This window comes from Glycine soja, chromosome 6 (assembly GCF_004193775.1).
Source record: "Glycine soja cultivar W05 chromosome 6, ASM419377v2, whole genome shotgun sequence".
NCBI lineage: Eukaryota > Viridiplantae > Streptophyta > Magnoliopsida > Fabales > Fabaceae > Glycine > Glycine soja.
In genome coordinates, this window is record NC_041007.1 from 24,800,269 (window position 1) to 24,817,086 (window position 16,818).

At 37.1% G+C, this 16,818-nt stretch overlaps 1 protein-coding gene across 2 annotated transcripts; it reads left to right on the top strand.

The window, feature by feature from the left end:
* The first annotated feature begins 4,965 nt into the window (after positions 1 to 4,965).
* LOC114416730 (signal recognition particle receptor subunit alpha-like) lies at positions 4,966 to 16,371 on the top strand. Of its 2 annotated transcripts, XM_028381712.1 has the most exons (10): positions 4,966 to 5,122; positions 5,339 to 6,335; positions 12,733 to 12,817; positions 13,182 to 13,277; positions 14,182 to 14,334; positions 14,435 to 14,542; positions 14,665 to 14,784; positions 15,040 to 15,165; positions 15,609 to 15,692; positions 15,802 to 15,927. In XM_028381712.1, the coding sequence occupies exons 2-10, from the start codon at positions 5,362 to 5,364 to the stop codon at positions 15,925 to 15,927; spliced, it is 1,872 nt and encodes a 623-aa protein (XP_028237513.1). In that variant the 5' UTR covers positions 4,966 to 5,122; positions 5,339 to 5,361. The 2 variants fall into 2 exon arrangements, with proteins under 2 accessions (XP_028237513.1, XP_028237512.1); XM_028381711.1 differs by lacking the exon at positions 4,966 to 5,122 and having other exon boundaries at positions 5,362 to 6,335; positions 15,802 to 16,371.
* The last annotated feature ends 447 nt before the right edge of the window (positions 16,372 to 16,818 follow it).

The following is a 16,818-nucleotide window of genomic DNA, read 5'->3' on the forward strand; positions in this document are numbered from 1 at the left end:
ACCTACCATCAAAATCAAACCTTTCAGCCTTAACCACCAACTGAACCTTTACCATCATCTCCTAAACCTGCTTAGAACCTTGGACCTTCTCAACCAACTTCAGTCACACCATCATCTAAGATGGAAATCTTAGAAACACCTACCCATGTACCCTCACCTTCCTTAACCTTTCCTTCCCAACCAACACCCAAGTTTTCTTCACCCCCAAACAATGTTATCTTGTTGATGCTAAGAGAATAGCAAGAGCAGAAAAGGCCATGAAAAAGAAGGTTGAAGCAGAAACAAAAAAAAAGGTTGTTACCTTTGAAGGACAAGCTTCAAAGGATATTCCTGAAAAATTTATAATAGAGTCTTTGAAGACCTCGACAAAGAAAGAGGAGTTGAGACAGACAATTGCTAGTGATCAAGTACCTGATGAAGTGGTACTTGAAGCTATCAAAGTTGTGTTTAAGGAAGACCTGCAGAAGGCAGAGTTTGATGCCAATGTGTAATTAGCCTGGGAAACAAGTGCTAAAATATTTTTTGCAGTGTCTGCTGAAAGAGACACAAAGCTCCAACCAGCTATGGTGGAAGACGCAATAGCTAAAGAAGAAAGTAAGGCTCTGGATGTTACAATGCTTCAATATGTTATTAAAGTCTCATTGCAAGGGTTTGATGTTGTTGCTGAGTCAGACACCGTTGAAACAAACCCTGGGGTTGTACCTTTGCACCCTCATCCAATTACAACTGAAGATGAAGCTATTGTTGATGCTTTCCTTGCTTAACTTATGTCAGAAGCAGACATCTCTAGATTGTAAAGCATCTATGGAGCTACTGAGAATGTTCACTTCGATGCTATGGAAGTTAGACTGGAAATTAGGAAGAAGGTTGACACTGTTGTTGCACCTTAACTCTTAATTGATATTTTCAACAAACTGCATCAACATCTGAGCAGACCAAACAAAGACTCAACTAATTGGTTGCTGCTTTCAAGATCTCAACCTCAGACTGAACTGGAGCTAGTGCTTGTTTTGGATGAAAATGTCAAACTTTTTCATGGCGTCAAGGGATACAAATTGTCTAAAGGGAAAACCAGCAACCAAGCATGGAGAGAAAAGATAGATATTGACACCCAACGCTTAGACCTAGAAATGCATAAGATTGAGCTTCAAAAGTTAAATTTGATCAAGCTAGGAAAAGAAGGTGTGTTAGGCATTGATCCCTTCCCTTATTCATTTTCTAAGACCTGAAAGGAATAAGAGGTCCATGCTCTGTCCAATTACTTTGGAAGAGCAGGTCATATCAAGGAATCCTTTTCCTCTAAACCTCAACAACAACATCTTCGAACACAAATCATTTGACAGGTCAATGTAGTTCTTCCTTGGAACCATGCTCGGTTGGGGGAATCCTTCTACACGGAGGACATCTACCTTGAAGATCCTGAGATGAGTCCCAACTTTTCAAAATGGGAGTTCTCATATTATGGCTTGCAATTGCATCTGTGCCTCAACCAGTACAAAGAAGAAATAACGGAAATGCAAGCTTCCTTTAGGAAACTACAACAACTAAACTTGTATCTGCCTTTTATGTTGAGCTCTTAGTTTCTATGTCTTGCACACTCTGGAACTAAGTTCCAATTAGTAGTAGACAAGCCAATTCTTATTCCTAAGGCAACCTGCTACAAGGGTAAAGAGAAGTTGCTTGAAGATGATAAAGATACACCCCCAATGGTATGTTAAAGCAAGACCAGGAAAACTCTTCAAACATGAAGTAGGTGCACTGCATTAAAATAAGGAACTAACAAGTGGGGATTGGCAAGCTCTACAAAGGTACCACAGATTAGGAGCTCACTACTATGGTCTGGAACCTAAGGAGATGCCACCATCAAATGGACTTCATCACAAGACTAGGCATTGTTATCAGACTATTAATCACAATCCCTTTTGTGGTTGATTCACCATCAAATCATGTCTGACAAAGGAAGAGAGACTTTGCTACTATGTCTGAGTGCAACTTCTCATTCACTGTTGAGCTTCCATACTCCACTTTCACATACGTTCATCAAGTATAACCCATCATTGAAGAGGTAAATTTTGATTATGAGGCCCTTGTTGATGTTGTTGATATGGCCATAAAAGTCTACAACGACCCTCTTCCATCCCAAAAGTATTTCTGATTTCTTGAGACTACTTTGTTCAGAACAAGGGAGGTGTTTGCTAAAGCTTTTCGTGATGGAAAATCCTTGGAGAGCACCTATTTAGGAAATATGTTGATGCTTTCTTGGATAGTTCATCTGATGAAAATTTTGGGGATGTGTTCTTTTGCAAGCTTGAAAAGAAGGAAGAAGCTACCATACAAAAGGGGGAGAAGAAGTAAAAAGATGAAGAATGCAACCATTTTATTTGCTTTTACACTTTGACTTGTGTGAATGAATAAAATGTTTAAGCAAAGTTGTATAGTCCTAATGGACGCATAACAAGAGATACTCAATGTTATAACACTAGTTCTTAAGGGTAGTGGATATGAGTTCTTTTATCAGCGCATTGGACAATGGTTTGATAAATTCACTTTAAGCACAGTTTGCCACTTGTGAGTGGTTGCTTACTTATAAAGGCTTGTATAATAGTTTGTGTAGACTTTGAAGCTTATTATGTAGTAGGTCTTGTTTGCTTAGACAAGAACTCATCAATAATCAACAATTTATATCTTTGTTAATCGTCAAAATCTAAAGTAGGAATGAGTCTTCCAGTGATCATGAGATTGTCCAAAGTTAACACGAGAGACACTAAAAGTAATCCAAAAGCGAAGACTATACAACCTCCCTAGTTTCTCTCAATTCCCCACCGAAACAGCTTTGTCCACTAACTCCCTATTCCATCACATGATCCTCTCACTTGTCCATACGTGAGGCAAAGACATAAACGAAAAATACACCAATTCAAAATAACACTGAAACATGAACCTCAACCACGTCCAAAAATGCAATTGTAGTATATTTAGTGAAATGAAGGCCTTGAAAGAGATTAAGAGAGAAAAATGAAGGGATCAAACATAGGGTTAGGTCGGATCTTACTTGTAGAGGAGAACATGTGTGACCAAAGCGCAAGCCACCTTTATCGCTCTCTCTCTCTCACAACCCTCTCATCGCTATCATGGACAATGACATCTTTGCTAACAATTCTTGTTGTGTTGAGCTTGTTAACATGTGGATGGAGAAGGGTTTGGGGCATGACTTACAAGGTATTGCTAGAGAGCTCGTTGGGAGAAGGGGTTCATTTGGTTTGGGTTTAGGACTAAGAGAATTTCATTTGTGTGGCAGAAAGGGAAAATTTGAAAAAAAAAACATTTTAAAATATTAAATTAAATGAATATTTTATTATTAAAAAGGTTTACAACTATCATATTTCAATAGGGTTGCTTGATTTGTCGAAGGAAAAATGTTAGGCTCTTTAGTATTTCTCTTATTTTAATTAAATTTATAAATTTATAAATTTATTAAAGAGCAAATTATAACAACACCTCCTAAGGTTTTCACTAATTACACATGCATTTCCTCCTTTATCAAACATTTCTTTAGCACTCCCTCTTCTAATGCCGTTAAACTTTTGTTATTTTTTTAAAAATTGAATTACAATTATACCGTTATCAACTTTTTTAAAAAATAATATTTGTTTAAGAAAAAATATTAATAACTCTTCACTTACTCTCCATTCCCTAACATTCCACAGCACCACCATTACCCATACGATCTTCACCCATGGAAATCAGTCAGACCACACAACCCAACACACCACCACCACCCAAATCTGCCACTCTGGACCACCATTAACGTCACCCAACTCACCCTCACCAATCCAAACTTCGACCCCAGTACCTCCATAACCTGACCCATACGGCCTTCCACCCAAACCATCGCATAACCTTTAGATAAGTCTTTCCGCGGCGGCTTCCCTCGCTAACTCAGATGCCTTCGCCATGTCCTTGAACAAGCCAATGTTGATCTCCGATAGTGTTTGTTGTTGGTGCTAAGCGAACCAATGGGTGGAGGTGCTTGTTCGAGTTTGGGTTGGGATGCGGTTTGATGCCTTTCTTTGTCCAAGGCTTTGCGTTTCTTCTTCCTTTCTGTGGGCTTGATGTGATTCTGTTTTTTATTGAGTGGTTTTAGAGAATCGTTGGCAAAGAGGGTTTGTTCCTCGGTAGCAGAGTTCTCTTTTCTTAGTGTTACTACCCATGGGGTGTTGTGGCGGAAGATGACATCGGAAGTAGAGTTTTTTTTCCCAAGATTTTTTGTTTCGTTTTCTATTTCTTGTATTGATTTTTAGTATTGATTTCTTTTGAGATTTTTTTTGTATTTATTTCTATTGATTCTTGTTTGAGATTGTGTAATAATTTTTCTTTTTGATAGTTTTTGTTTCCCTTCTTGATTGAGATCTCTTGATTTTTAGCTCATGATATTTTTGGTGTTGCTTTATGAATTTGTGCAATGTATAAACAAATTTGAACTCTTAATTACTCAAGTGATGGGAACAAGGACATCTTGGAAAAAATCATTAAAACATCATGTGCTAGTCACATGCATAATTTGTTATCAGTGTTTGGGACACAAGGAGTGTCACTCTAATGAGAATGCAAAAGTTGCATAGGATAAAGGAAAGAAAAATATATATATATATATATATATATATATATATATATATATATATATATATAATTAGTGAAAATCTCAAAAGGTATTATTATAATTTACATTTTATAAAATTAAAACATCATACGCTACACATGTATAATCCTTTATTGGTGTTTGGGACATAAGGAATGCTAATGTAACAAGAATGCAAAAGTTGCATAAGATAAAGAAAAAGAAAAGAATGGATATGTAATTAGTGAAAATCTCATGAGGTATTATTGTAATTTATAAAAATAAGACGGATTGTATTTATGTTTTTCAAGAAAGTAAAAAAAAAAAAAAATCTGGGCATTCGCTAAGCGGCGCGCTTAGATCTGTACATGTAATCCATGTATAAATAAACCTTATAACAATTTTTCAAGAACTCCAATTTCATTTTCATTTTTTCTTTTTCTATTTTTAATTGTCTCTGATTTTCTCGTAGAACGCGTTTCTTGCCACTCCGAAAAACAAGAGGTACCTTCCCCTCACCGCCACGATATTCTTTGTTCTTTCAATCGAATTTCTTTTTTTTCTCGATTAGTCCAACGTAATCATCAATCCACACGACACACGACCTCAAACGAACTCGAGCATGTTTTTCCCGTGATCTTGTTGGATTCTAGGTTTTTCCGAACCCGAAAATTTGCTGTTATTTTTCCTCTTATTTATTTACTATTGATTGATCAACAGGAAAAAATTGGAAGTTTTCAAGGATGTTAGAACAGTTACTGATATTTACAAGAGGAGGGTTAATCCTCTGGACTTGTAAGGAACTTGGGAACGCTCTGAAAGGTTCACCTATCGATACCTTGATCCGTTCCTGTCTTTTGGAGGAGCGATCTGGTGCGGCAGCATACAATTATGATGCCCCTGGTGCTTCCTACACCCTCAAGTGGACCTTCCACAATGATCTTGGTCTTGTTTTTGTGGCTGTTTACCAACGGATCCTTCACCTCTTATATGTGGAGGATCTGCTTGCTATGGTGAAGCGCGAGTTTTCGCAAGTTTATGATCCCAAAACGACTGCATACCCCGATTTCGATGAGACCTTTAGGCAGCTGAAGATGGAGGCCCTGGCTCGCACCGAGGATTTGAAGCGGTCGAATTCAAATCCTGTTGCCGGGAATGCGAAGAAGCAGGTGCAGGGGAATGATAAATCTGGATTTGAGGGAGGGAATAAGAAGAAGAAGAGTGGTGGTGGTGCGGATGGCGACGATGGCAAGCGGAAGTTGGAGAATGGACACTCCAATGGAAATTTTCTTGTTGCTAAAGATACTAACCTGAGTAGGGATGTGAATGGTAGACATAATGGAAGTCCCAATGTTGGGGCTTTTGATGTACATAAGCTTCAGAAGCTTAGGACCAAAGGTGGGAAGAAGACTGATACTGTTGTTGCCAAGGCCTCCAAGGCAGAGCCAAACAAAAAAGTCACGAAGAAAAATAGAGTTTGGGATGAAGCTGCAACTACAGAAACTAAACTGGACTTTACCGATCATTCCGGTGAGGATGGGGAGAGGAACATAGATTTTGTTGTGGCTGCTGATCAAGGTGAAAGTATGATGGATAAAGAAGAGATTGTTAGCAGTGAAAGTGAGCAGGAAGAGGAGGACGAGGATGAGGAGGATGCAGGGAAGAACAGAAAGCCTGATGCCAAAAGCAAGGGTTGGTTTTCATCCATGTTCCAGAGGTAAGACTACCCTGTATTCTAATATATCTTGCCTAGGGTCATTGCTTATCTTTTTGTTAAGTTGTCTGAATATCTTGCTGAAACTATCTGTAGTTTAACGTATATGCTGTATTACTATTGACCTATGGGTTTGTTTGTTTCATGCTGGAAGTCTTCAAAATCTATATGTAACTGTATATTACTATCAGTTTGTGCAGTATTGTGTTACTAGTTTTGCTGGAATATTGTGTTGCTAATAAAATTGTGTTCTGTAAATTTTCTTCAATTGGAGCCTTATAGGTGAGAAATCAGCTCTGTATCATGCAATATTTGGCACTTTATATGCATGTATCTTCACTAAATCCTCTTAGTTCACTTTGTAAATTGTAATGGAATTAGGTGTTCTATCACTTTATTAGAAAATTTAAGAATTGGGTAGAGGAGGGGAACAAAATAAAGTTGTTATTCTTGTTCTTGAAATTTCATCCTCTTACATGACGAATCAAGTTCCATTTTGGATAATCAAGGGAAGTTTGTCTTGCTTCCTGTTCCCTCTTCCTGATGTTTACTGACATTAAGCATACGACTATTAGAGTAGTATAAAGGGAGGTGCAGTATTCAACTGCACACTCACTTAACTATGTTAGTCACTGAGTTAGTCACTCAGTTAGTTAAGAGTCAGTAATAACTAATTGTTCTAGAACTCTATAAATACTTCTCTTTGTAACAGAAATCAGTTACCCAATCATAAAAACAACTTCTGATTCTAAAGTTCTTTCTCTCTTTTACTCTTTATCTTTTATCTTCTTCAGTTCTGTTAAGAACTCTTTTATGGTATCTAGAGCTCGGTGACGATCATCAATAGCGTCACAACAGAATGCATTGCTTTCTGCTTCTTTGTTCCTGAATTCAATTTCTCACAAGCTTGAACCAGTTATCAAGTCCCATCGACTTCAGCCATTTGTAGCAAATCCACAGATTCCGCTCTTCTTCCTCTCTGAAGATGATGGTGACGCTGGCATTGAGAATCCAGCATATGAAAGTTGGGAGCAACATGATCAAGCGCTCCTCACATGGCTTCAATCGACACTCTCTACATCGATTTTATCGCGAGTTCTAGGATGCACCCACTCCTATGAGGTTTGGGAACACATTCATGATTATTTTCACAAGCAAACGATAGCCACAGCTCGTCAACTTCGCACTCAGCTTCGAGCTACGACACTTGCAGGCAAATCGATGCATGAGTTTCTGTCGCAGATTCGAGCAATTTCTGATTCTCTTGCTTCCGTTGGAAGCCTGATTATGCTTCAAGAGCATATTGATTCTATTCTTAAAGGTCTTTCGCCGGATTATCATCTGATTATTGTGATTATTGAAAGCAAATTTGAACCCCAGCCTATTGATCAACTTGAGGCGTTTTTATTGGCTCATGAATTGCGCTTGAACAAGTTCAAGCAATCTTTCTCTGATTCTTCCTCAATTAATCTAACTCAGGTGGCAAACAAATAGGATCCTGAAAGCTTCTCCAATTTTCGTGGGGGTTCTAGCCGTGGAGGTAGTTACAGTGGTGGTTTTAACTGCAATGGTGGTTGTCGTGGTGGCAGTGGCCATGGTTGTGGTGCAGGCTGCTTCACCAATTTTAAATGTGAAGTGCATTACAAGTATGGGCACACTGCTTCTGTTTGTCATTTTCTCTTTGATGAAAACTATCAGCCAAATTCCTCTTTAGTTCTTCGTGATCCTACCTCGCAGAATTATAAGCCTCAGAATCAGTACAATAGTGCTTCTGGTCAGAGTAGTGCTGACCCTAATTCTGGGCTGTATTATGGTGATTCTCGTCCCTCAAATGTCTGGACCAATAACAATTACAAGTCTGCTAATTCTGGAAGTAACCCCAACCCTAGTGCTTTATTAACCAAGGTCCCTAATCACGACTTCCACAAATAACAATTGGATTCCAGATTCAGGTGCCTCCTTTCATGTAACTGGAGAGTTTCAAAATATTCAACAAATTGAGCCTTTTGAAGGACCTGATCTAATTTTCATTGGCAATGGTCAAGGTTTGCCCATTTGTTCCTCTGGTTCTTCCTCCTTTATCTCTCTCTATAATACTAAAATCTCTTTATCTCTTCATCATCTATTGAATGTGCCTCATATCACTAAAAACCTTATTAGTGTCAGCCAGTTTGCTAAAGATAATAGAGTCTTTTTTGAGTTTCATCCTAAATTGTGCTGTGAAATCTCAGGTAACCAATGAGGTCTTGCTTCAAGGTAATGTTGGTCCTGATGGTCTTTACAGCTTCTCCAACATCAAGCTTCATCATCTTGTGTTTGCTTCTTTTGCTCTTGCTTGTATTTCAACTTTTGAAAAGTCTTATGTGACTTCATGCAATAGGTCTGAAAAGTTCATTGTAAATCCATGTACTAGTACTAGGTCTCTATGGCATGATCGTCTTGGTCATCCTAATTCTCATGTACTGTAATTAGCATAGTTGTGAAATTCAATCCGGTCATTGGCCCGATCGAGGTAGTGGATTAGTGGATCAATGGTCCAACCGGTGGGCCAGTAATTAGTCCGGTTTGACTTGTTCTATATTAAAAAAATTTAAATTATATATGTATATATTATATATAAGTATATAACTAACATTAACATTACTTGATTAAGAAAAATCTATCCATAATTCCATACTCCAAAATCCAAAATAATAATTGAAGTATTAAAGTTGATAACACAAGTGAAGTGTATTAGTAATAAAGAGAGTGTAAATAGCAACTACCTAAATTAAAACATAAGTCCAGTTTTCAATAAACAAAATGAGCCAAAAGTCCAGTTTTCCAATAAACAAAAAGAGTGCGGATAAACTTTCTGCACTCCCATTATTTTTTTTAATGTGCACAACCCAATTCGAGTTTTTAAAACCGGCCGGGTCACCGGGTTTCCACAAAACCGGCTGGGTTTGGTCGGGTCATCCCGGGTCACATGAATGAGCGGTTCAATAGCGAAACCGGCCCGATTATGTCACTGGGTCCCGGATGAACCGGTCCGACCGGCTGGGCCGAACCGGGTTTCGCAACTATGGCAATTAGTCTTTCAACACTGTAAAATACCTACATCTAATAAAAATTCTGAGTTTTTGTTCAGCTTGTGCGGTGGGCAAGTCTCATAGACTTCCTTCCTTTCCTTCTGAATCTGTTTACACTTCTCCCCTAGAGTTAATTTTCAGTGATCTTTGGGACCCTGCCCATGTTTCCTCAATCAATGGTTTTTCATACTATATAACCTTTGTTGATGCATATTCTAGGTTTACTTGGATTTATCTTCTCAAAACCAAATCTGAAACCTCAAATGTCTTTCAAAAGTTTAAGGCTATGGCAGAATTACAGTTTAATTCCAAAATCAAAAGCCTTCAAACTGATTGGGGAGGGGAATTTACACCATTAAAATCCTTTTTGGCTGATTGTGGTATTCAACAGACTTATTTGTCCCCTCACCCATCATCAAAATGGGGTTGTGGAAAGAAAACACAGACGTATAGTGGAGTTAGGTCTAACCTTCATCATGCTTCTTTACCTCTCAAATTTTGGGATTCTGCTTTTTGCACAGCTCTATACTTGATAAATAGATTACCTACAATATCCCTTAAGTTTGAAATACCTTATCATGTGTTGTTTTAAAAGTTTCCTGATTACAGTTTCCTCAAAACCTTTGGGTGCTCTTGCTTTCCCTTGCTCAGACCTTACAACAACCACAAATTAGACTTTTGGTCTCATGAATGTATCTTTTTGGGATATTCTACATCTCCAAAGGGTATAAATGTCTGTCTCCCTCTAGAAGAGTTTATATCTCTAAAGATGTGATCTTCAATAAGTCAAAGTTTCCTTATGCTGACCTATTTGAGTCCTCCTCTCCTTCTAGTCAGTCTAACTCTTCTTTAACTCAGCATTACTTTCCTCCTATTCCCATTACACAACCCTCAAATTTACCACAACCTACCTCAACTAATCCTCAGCCTAGTTCTGATTCTGTTCAGTCTTCCCATACTGCACAAACAGATCAGTCTAATGTTGATCCTTCCATTCCAGCATCCAATACACCCCAACCATCCACTACTGTTCCCACTGAACAGTCTCACCCTTTAGTAACCAGCTCAGAATCCACATCCTCATCTCTTCCTCCCACTTCACCTCACAGACCACCAAATATACATCCCATGCAAACCAGATCAAAGTCTGGAATTCATTTACCAAGAGTTAACCCCACTCTTGTGTTGGTTCATTGTGGACCCAAATCTGTTAAGCAAGCCTTAACAGATCCAAATTGGATCTCTGCCATGCAGCATGAGTATGAAGCTTTGATGAGGAATAATACTAGGAGTCTGGTTCCTCAGCCACCAGACAGAAAACCCATTGGGTGTAAGTGGGTTTTCAGAGTCAAAGAAAATGCAGATGGTTCTATTAACTAGTACAAAGCTAGATTAGTTGCTAAGGTTTTAATCAAGTGGCTGGTTTTGACTTCTCTGAGACTTTCTCTCCTGTTCTGAAACCTTTGACAATCAGACTTATTTTGTCTTTGGTACTAACTAATCAGTGGCAACTAGCTCAGCTGAATGTCAACAATGCTTTTCTGAATGGATTACTCCATGAGACTGTGTATATGTCTCAACCACCAGGATTTCAAGACACTAGTTCTTCTCTGGTATGTAAACTAAACAGAGCTCTTTATGGCCTCAAGCAGGCTCCCTGGCAATGGTTTGAAAGGCTTCAGACTACCTTACTTCAGTTCGGGTTTGTGGCAAGTAAATGTAATCCCTCTTTGTTCATTTACAAGACCCAATCGCACACTATATATCTTCTTGTGTATGTTGATGATATTACAATTACTGGAAGTTCTATTCCTTTAATTTAGCATCTTACCTCTCAGTTGAATTCAAAATTCTCTCTCAAACAGCTTGGTTTGTTAGATTATTTTCTTGGAATAGGGGTGAAGACTCTGGCCGACAAATCAATTCTGCTTACTCAAAGCCAATATATCAGAGATTTATTGCAGAAAACCAGTATGGCAGAAGCTCAATCCATTGCTTCCCCTATGGCTTCTAGTTGCAAGCTGACTAAATCAGGCTCAGAACCTTTTTCTGTTCCAACTCTCTACAGATCTGTGGTTGGGGCTCTTCAATACTTGACTATTACTAGACCAGAGCATTTTGTCAGTGAATAAAGTCTGTCAATTTATGGCTAATTCATCAGAACCTGACTGGATTGCAGTCAAGAGAATTTTAAGGTACTTGAAGGGTACTGTTCTTCATGGTCTGCATCTAAAGCCTGCTGCCTCAAGCCAGACCTACACTCTGATGGCCCTCTGTGATGCAGATTGGGCTTCAGATATTGATGATAGAAGATCCACTTCCGGTGCAGCAATATATTTTGGCTCAAATCTCATCTTCTGGTGGTCCTGCAAGCAGCAAGTGGTTGCTAGGTCTAGCACAGAGGCAGAATACCACAGTCTAGCTCAGACCACTGCTGAAATATCTTGGATCCAAACACTGTTGACTGAACTTCAAGTTTCTTTCTACACTCCCATCATGTTTTGTGACAATCAAAGTGTTGTGGCCATTGCCCATAATCTTGTTCTCCATGACAGAACGAAGCTTATGGAGATAGATGTCTTTTTTGTTAGGGAAAAAGTGTTGATTAAGCAGCTTATTGGACATCATATCCCTGCTATTGACCAATGGGAAGATGCTTTAACTAAACCCCTATCTCCTACTAGATTCAGTTTTCTGAGGACCAAACTCAATGTGATTGAGTCTGTTTCAAAGACTCAACCACCTTGAGTTTGAGGGGGGGTGGGGGGTATTAGAGTAGTATTATGGGAGGTGCAGTATTCAACTGCACACTCACTTAACTATGTTTGTCACTGAGTTAGTTACTCAGTTAGTTAAGTGTCAGTGTTAGTTAACAGTTAGTTAGAAGGTTCGTTAGTGATAACTAACCCTTCTAGAACTCTATAAATACTTCTCTTTGTAACAGAAATCAGTTACCCAATCATAGTAATAACTTCTGATTCTAAAGTTCTTTCTCTCTTTTATCTTCTTTAGTTCTGTTAAGAACTCTTTTAAAGACCAAACTTAGATCATGTTCCTTATACCTTGCCATCAAGTTCTTAAATAAAAAACAGTGAAATGTGGAATTCTACAACTTATTCTTATAGAAGCTATTTAATGAAGGAAAAAAATCCACATGTCATTCTTAAGCATTTCGTGTTATTTGGATTCAAATAACTTTTGCGCCTTCTGCCCTTGGCAGACTAAATTAAAACTTATAGTTTAATTTTTACCTTTTTTTATCTTGTTTTTATTTTCATCTTTTCTCTGAAACAACTAATTAGAATATTTTCACATAATCCCTTGTGCAGTATTGCAGGGAAGGCAAATTTAGAGAAGTCAGACTTAGAACCAGCTTTAAAAGCTCTAAAGGATAGGCTCATGACCAAGAATGTGGTATGTGTTTCTACTCAACACTCAACAACATTATCTTTCTTTTCTTTTTCCTTTGTACATCATCCGGACTCAAATATAAGAAAAATTAAGAAAGTATTTAATGTCATTGAAATGAAATTTACTAATCACATTTCCTCATTTATCCTTCATTGGAACTTTATATATTGAATTAAAGTAATTGAAAATAGAATCTGAATTTAAGGGTATTTGTGGGATGATATCATTAAATAGGGGCGGAAGTAATTAAAATTACTTATATTTGAGTCCATTTTTTTTGTTGCTTATAATTGAGTCCAAATGGAGTATATCTTAATCTTGGGTCATTTACCTAGCTAATATTGTTTGCATTCCATGTTTCTTGTAGGCTGAGGAGATAGCTGAGAAACTCTGTGAATCAGTGGCAGCAAGTCTTGAAGGAAAAAAGCTGGCTTCATTTACAAGGATATCTTCAACAGTGCATGTTTGTTTCTATCTTCTTTCGTATCTACATTTAGGGCTGCCTTTACTTTATGAATTCACTTGTATACATTCTGTTAGGATATAAGGAGAAGGGAAAGTTAGTTTAGATGGTTAGACTATTAATGAGTTAATTACTATAGTTAGGATGTTGATTAGTTAGTTAAGGGGTTAGTTAGTTAGTTGGAGGGGTTTATTAGATATAAATAGGAGAAGAAGGATAGGAGAGAGGGGGATCTTATCATTTGTAGATTGAGCATTAGCTCTTTGTGAAAGGAGAAATCCTTTGTGAAGGGGGAAACCCTTGGAGAGTTTTCTCTCCTATTTTCTGAAATTTTCTTACTAGTCAATAAAATCCTTTTTCTTTCTCATTTCAATTCTTGGTTCCTAGCAAAAGCTGCTGGACCTCAGTTTGCCTGTAAGGGCAGTGGGTCGTTCCCAGTTAAAGCTACAAGGGGCACAGTTGTCTTCCAACAATCAGAGAAAACTTGAGGAAGTTTCTGTGTGCAATTCTAGTTTTTAAATTCCAACCTTGAGGACAAGGTTGATTTTTACGAGGGGTGTATTATTGTTAGGATATAAAGAGAAGAGAAAGTTAAGATTGGTTAGACTATTAATGAGTTAGTTACTACAGTTAGGATTTTTGTTAATTAGTTAAGGGGTTAGTTAGTTAATTAGAGGGGTTTATTAGATATAAATAAGGGAAGAAAGATAGGAGAGAAGGGGATCTAATCATTTGTAGATTGAGCATTAATCCTTTGTGAAGGGGAAAACCTTGGAGGAGAGTTTTCTCTCCTATTTTTTGTTCTTTTCTTACTAGTCAATAGAATCCTTTCTTTTCTTTCTCATTTCAATTCTTGGTTCCTAACATATTCATACTAATAGTATAGTTAAAAATATTAATGTAGGCGGCTATGGAAGAAGCTCTTATTCGAATTTTAACTCCTAGACGCTCTATTGATATACTGAGAGATGTGCATGCTGCCAAGGAGCAAAGGAAACCATATGTTGTTGTATTTGTTGGTGTTAATGGTGTTGGAAAATCTACTAATCTAGCTAAGGTGAAGTAAATCATATTGTATCTCCAATATAATTGAGATTCCATACATAGGGCATGCTTTTTAACTGGAAAAGGTTGGCTTATTTTGTGTCACCTTGTAGGTTGCTTACTGGCTTTTGCAGCACAAGGTCAGTGTTATGATGGCTGCTTGTGACACATTTCGATCAGGGGCTGTTGAGCAGCTGCGGACCCATGCTCGAAGACTTCAGGTTTATATTGATTTTACTGCTTAAATATTAGTGTAGTTCTTTAACTTGCATATTCTTATTTTCTTCGTTCATGGCAAAGCTTTTAACTAGAGGCATATGTTCTTATAATTTCCTTGTTTCAGATCCCTATATTTGAGAAGGGCTATGAGAAAGATCCTGCCGTTGTGGCAAAAGAAGCAATTCAAGAAGCTTCACGCAATGGTTCGGATGTGGTTCTCGTTGATACAGCTGGTCGTATGCAGGTATTAATGTAGTTACTATTCTGGATAAGAGTTTGATTATTTTGTCAGATGTTTTGAGTCATATATATATGAAGTACAAATGGAGGCAACTCCAATCAATGACACATTGTTTTTGTTCTTCTCTTTTATTGCACAACACTGAAAGTCATGAATCATACATATTAGTGGGATGGAGAACCATATGCATAATGTTAGAAGGTGTTTATTTATTTGAATGCTTTTCTTTTCATCTGATATGTGGCTGCTGGTTTTCAGGATAATGAACCACTTATGAGAGCACTGTCAAAACTCATCTACCTTAACAATCCAGATCTAGTCTTATTTGTTGGAGAAGCACTGGTTGGTAATGACGCTGTTGATCAGCTTTCAAAGTTCAATCAGGTTTGATTCTATATTTTGCTCAATATTGCCCCGCTATTGCTGTTTTCCTTATTTTATGAAATAAATTAGAATATACTGACTCTGTAAAGATATTTTATACTGCCAGTATCATCCAATTAATCATGGATTGTTATATAAACAACTAACGTACCCCATTGCCCAAAGGCTCTTCACTAAGCGAAGGTATATGGGAGGGTCATTGTATGCAGCCTTATCATTGTATATGGGAGGGTCACCAAGGCACAACTTTATCGCTGTGCCAAGATTCACCCTCAATCATGGATTGTTGTATAATTGAAAACTATTGACTTTTGTAATAATTACGTTAAAAGTTTCATTTAAGATTATTATTTGTAATTGTTAACAGTGCAAACATCTTCACATTGACAATGTGTCAAATTTTTTTTTTTTATTTAACCTCAATTATTTCACATTCACTGCAGAAATTAGCTGACCTTGCAACATCACCTAATCCAAGATTGATTGATGGGATCTTGCTCACGAAATTTGACACCATAGATGATAAGGTACATGAATTCTAAAATTGCAAGGAGATATGAATTTTGGGGTTGACATATGATATGGATCTTGTTTGATCATGAATAGTTATTGGTTTACTATGGTTCCCTTTATTAGGTGGGAGCTGCACTTTCAATGGTTTACATATCTGGAGCTCCTGTCATGTTTGTGGGCTGTGGACAGTCTTATACTGACCTCAAGAAGCTCAATGTCAAATCAATTGTGAAGACTCTCCTTAAATGAGGGCACAAAGTGGTTTATTTTCCCTTGCAATCCTGTTTACCTGTCATGTTTGTTTCTGTTGAATGATGAACTTGTTAATCCTCGTTGATCCCATTACTTGGTGAGGAAAAAAACTATGTGGCTTTGACTTTTGAGGCAATTTGGTTTGTTTAGTTTAAGGAACTTGTTATTTTTTTTAATCAGCAAATGTTAGCTTTTAGTTTTTGTTAGCAAGGAGATTCGAACTTACGGCATCTTTCTCCCTTCCCTTCTTCCTTTATTATTAAATTAACCGTATATCTCCGTTTAAGAAACTTGTATTCAGGATCATCCCTGCATCCACCATTTTGGGATGCTTCTTCATGACTGTAATATAAGGTGCAGGGAAAGACGTTTCCTGTATTACTCAAGATACTTTTTCCTCTCGCCCTCTCGGGATTTTCCATCATGAGAGTATGAAAAAAATAATTATGTTTTCAGTCATTTTATGATTTTTATTTTTCGTCTCAAAATTTATTGGTCAAAATCTCAATATTTTCCTGTGCTGCTTTTAGTTCCTTACTTTCTTTTGTTAGCTTCAATGGCATGACGTGGTTGTTTGGTTTTAAATTTTCTGGCAGTTAAAACTAAAAAAAAATGTTATCAACCTTCAATAATCTTCTCAAATAATCCTGTGAACATTAAATAAACACAACAATATCAAAATCAAATTAATAAAATAAATAAAAATTGACAAAGAATTTTACAATGAAATTGATTATAATTTTAACAGTTAAGTAAATACTGTTCATATAATTTTGAGTTTTATAATAGTATTTTATATAATATTTATTTTATAAAGAATTATCGATTATTTATTTTATAAATCTAAATAATTTCCAATATTTTTTAGCTATCCAAATAAATAATTCT

Excerpts from the sequence above, each read along its gene's own strand:
- LOC114416730 (XM_028381712.1), top strand. The coding sequence starts at position 5,362 with ATGTTAGAACAGTTACTGATATTTACAAGAGGAGGGTTAATCCTCTGG. Across the intron at positions 6,336-12,732 it reads TTTTCATCCATGTTCCAGAG|TATTGCAGGGAAGGCAAATT; the intron begins GTAAGACTACCC and ends TCCCTTGTGCAG. Across the intron at positions 12,818-13,181 it reads GGCTCATGACCAAGAATGTG|GCTGAGGAGATAGCTGAGAA; the intron begins GTATGTGTTTCT and ends TGTTTCTTGTAG.